We start from the raw sequence: 3,511 nt of genomic DNA, 5'->3' as shown, positions 1-3,511 counted from the left end.
CTAGAACTTGGATTTAATTCTTCAAGTGGTAATCCTACTTATACTCATACTTCCCATTCTAAGGAAGAAATTCTTCAAAATCATGTCAGTTTTGAGTATTTTTAATATTCCGATTACGAAACTTCATAACAATCCTTACAAAGATACATTGCGGGTTCCATTAAATGTTCAACCAAGCCTTTTTCGTTACTCCTCACTAAGACATTGACAGTAGTGAAGGAAAAACTTCAAGAGTACTGTGCAACTTTACATTCAAGAAGTGGTGTAAATCAGATGTGGATACTAAAATATTCCAAAGAACTTTTGGACAATTTGAAATCACAATATTTTACCAAAATCAACAGCTTAAAAACTTACACGACATTTCAACTTTATACACAACCATTCCCCACGATAAATTAAAATCCAGGCTTTTTGATATCATTGACAGCTGCTTTTTCAATAAAAATGGAACTCGTAAATTTACTTACCTGGTCATTGGTCATTTGCAAAATTATTTTGTTAAAACAGATTCTGATTGCACACACAAGTCTCTGAAGTTGACATCAACAAGATGCTTGAGTTTCTGATTGACAATGTCTATGTGGTTTTTTGGAGACCAGCAGGCATGCTTATGAAGCTTTCTTAGGACTAAGACATATCTTAGGACGAATTTAGGATATATCTTAGTCCTAAGAGATGCCAACGAAGCTATCCTATCTTTGGAGAGTTCTTAGTATTAGTCCTAACTTTAGGACTACTACGAGCTGTCATAAGACATGTCTTAAGAGAGTAAGATGTCCTAAGTTGTAATCAAATATGGCGTATGTTCTGTGGGTGGACAGACAGAGACGGCTTCGAAGACGGGATAGGATATTTAGGGACAGGGACAACCCTTTTGACTACGAGTCAGATGAACGTATAGTCCTTAAGTACAGACTTTCAAGGCCTTTGATCGTCAGTCTTTGATTGTCAAATGTTCCAACACAACCTTGAACGGCCCACAATGAGGTCATCCGCATTCCTTGTATCACTTCAGATCATGGTAGCACTGAGGTATTATGCCACAGGAAGTTTTCAATCTGTTATTGGAGATGTCCATAATATATCTCGACAGAGTGTATCATATATCTTACACGATGTAACTGAGTGTCTGAATAATGTGGCTAAACAATACATTTATATGCCTACAAATCAAGATGAACTTAATAAAATAAAAAGAGATTTTCATGATATTGCACAATTCCCCAACACGATGGGTGCAATAGATGGTACTCACATAAGAATAAAGTCGCCAATTGTTGATGAACACCTGTATGTGAACCGGAAAAATTTCCATTCAATAAATATACAAGGTGTGTGTGATGCCAGACTGAAGTTTTTAAATATTGTTGCAAAGTGGCCTGGTAGTACCCACGATTCCTTTATTTGGAATAATTGTGCTTCAAAGGAAATTTTTGTAAATAGTACAATTCCTGATGGATAGTTACTGGGTGATAGTGCATACCCTTTGAGGCCGTGGCTACTAACACTCGTATTCAATCCGAGCACCCCTTCCGAAAGCAGGTATGATGATTCTCACACAAGAACCCGTAATACCATCGAACGTGCCTTTGGAGTGCTAAAATCTCGGTTTCGATGTGTTGACACAAGTGGTGGAACACTTCTCTATACCCCAAAAGAAACCTGCAAAATTGCAATAGCTACAACAGTACTCCACAACATGTGTATCAATTCCAATGTTCCCTTACCCGAGGGCTGTAATGCGGTAGACAGTGGCCAAATACGTGTACAATATGTGGAACGTCAGCTAAATGACGGAGCCAGAGTTAGGGAGAGATTAATAAACGAACGTTTTTCAAGTTGATTTTTTGTGATGCTTACATTCAACCATTTTTCATTAAATTCATCATAGACAAGATTGATGCAATGTTTGCAAATATCCCACATACATGTAAATTTTAATAACTACATATGGTTAATGTAGTTTTATGATCCTCTGTTTTATACAATTTTACATGCTTCTGTGTGAAAAAATAATAGCAGTGTAGCATCAACAGTCAATGGATTTTTCTTTATTTATTACAATATCTTCAGGTAGCCTACATTTTACATTTTAAAGGCGTATTCACTTGCATGTTGATTGGTCGAACGAAACTCCTCTTTGTGCAAGACAAACTTGATGCCGCTGCTGTTCTATTATAAATCTCTGTTCATTGCTAGCCGTTTCCTTTCTATCTCGAGTCTCTCTCTTTCCACTTCCAGTCTCTGCTTTTGAATTTCAAGTTTTTCGGACTCGATATCAAATACTCTCTCATCAAATGCTTCATGTAAGGAGCGACGGGCTTTCTTCATAGGGTGACTTTCTGCTGGAGGGGGTACATCGTGTTGTAATGCTTAAAGTAAAAGAGGGAAAAAATGAACTTAAATATCCCCACGTTTCTATTAATTAAATCGACTTTTAAATGTGCCTGATATTTATTTGCAATTCGGAAATAAATCGGTTATTATTAAATCTGTGATATCTATGAAACACAATTAATTTAAATTGTGATATTTACAGGAAAGTTCTATCTTTTTATAAAGTAACAAAACAAATAGGAAGATGTTTTTAATTTTAGTAAGTCTGAACTTATCAGAAATATGCCATATATCACTTTAATTATTTGGGTGTGTGTGTGGGGGGGGGGGATACAACTATACATTTTCAGGTGGGGGCACTATCAACCACCAAAAATTCCTTGACAAGCTTTTAAATATTGTAATTTATCAAACGTTATCATAAAAAAGTTGTAAAATTTTAATTAAAAATCACATCCTCTACATCAAAATATAAAATTGTAAAAAAAAAAAAAAAAAATTTCATATGATACACTTACATAAAGAATGTTCACATTCAGTTTCACTCCCTTTAGCGGTGCTGCATTCTGCTGTATCAATACCACCTTCAATGCCCTCAATGGAGGCATCCCCCAAAATCCCTGATAATTTCTCCTGAAGTGGTGTTAGGTCCGTGCATGTAGAAGGTGCTTTCCCTCCTCCGGTCCTAGTAGACTCTCTGCGGTTTTGTGCGATTTTCTTTTTCGTGTCACTTGTGTAAGACGAGAATTTTTTTCTTATTTCTTCTACTGTTCTGACGTGATCGCTTGAGTTGCAAACATTCACTTTTTCACATACAAGCGCGTTTTTTGTTATTTGAAACCAAGTTAGAGAGTTTTGAAAACAATCAGTTATATTCTTTTCCACCTCATCAAGAAGAACTTGCAGTTCGTTTTCCGAAAAGTTTGGGTTTCTTTTACGGCTCATGTCTGACACGTGCGAATTATTTCCGAATGCTGTTCTTCTCATGTATAGTGGAATACATTGTATCTAATAACAATAGGGACTCCCAAAAGATCTATTCAAAACGGACCGGTTCCAACATAGCTCGGACATGAGTGAATAAGCAGTGGCTTCTCTTGTATAATTCCATGTTTCGTGTTTTTTATACTCTGTATTAATTTTGTTTATCAATGAAATCAATTTCAATATA

At 35.9% G+C, this 3,511-nt stretch overlaps 1 protein-coding gene and 1 pseudogene across 1 annotated transcript; one reads left to right on the top strand and one right to left on the bottom strand.

Moving 5' to 3' along the window:
- Nucleotides 1-798: 798 nt before the first annotated feature.
- LOC134238679 (putative nuclease HARBI1) lies at nt 799-1,846 on the top strand (annotated as a pseudogene).
- A 332-nt stretch (nt 1,847-2,178) lies between these two features.
- On the bottom strand, nt 2,179-3,285 carry LOC134238678 (nuclear apoptosis-inducing factor 1-like). Its single transcript, XM_062720798.1, has 2 exons — nt 2,859-3,285; nt 2,179-2,375 (listed from the first exon to the last, which is right to left on the bottom strand). The coding sequence occupies exons 1-2, from the start codon at nt 3,283-3,285 to the stop codon at nt 2,179-2,181; spliced, it is 624 nt and encodes a 207-aa protein (XP_062576782.1).
- Nucleotides 3,286-3,511: the final 226 nt, after the last annotated feature.

The sequence above is a fragment of the Saccostrea cucullata genome, unplaced genomic scaffold (assembly GCF_032062105.1).
Source record: "Saccostrea cucullata isolate Sc308-1 unplaced genomic scaffold, CSIRO_AGI_Scuc_v1 ctg22408, whole genome shotgun sequence".
In the NCBI taxonomy this organism is placed as follows: domain Eukaryota; kingdom Metazoa; phylum Mollusca; class Bivalvia; order Ostreida; family Ostreidae; genus Saccostrea; species Saccostrea cuccullata.
The sequence above is the reverse complement of the archived record's forward strand: the minus strand, read 5'-3'. Positions and strand labels throughout refer to the sequence as shown.

Coding starts and splice junctions, on each gene's coding strand:
- LOC134238678 (XM_062720798.1), bottom strand. CDS start 3,285: ATGAGCCGTAAAAGAAACCCAAACTTTTCGGAAAACGAACTGCAAGTT. Junction 2,376..2,858: donor TGAATGTGAACATTCTTTAT/GTAAGTGTATCA, acceptor TTTTACTTTAAG/CATTACAACACGATGTACCC.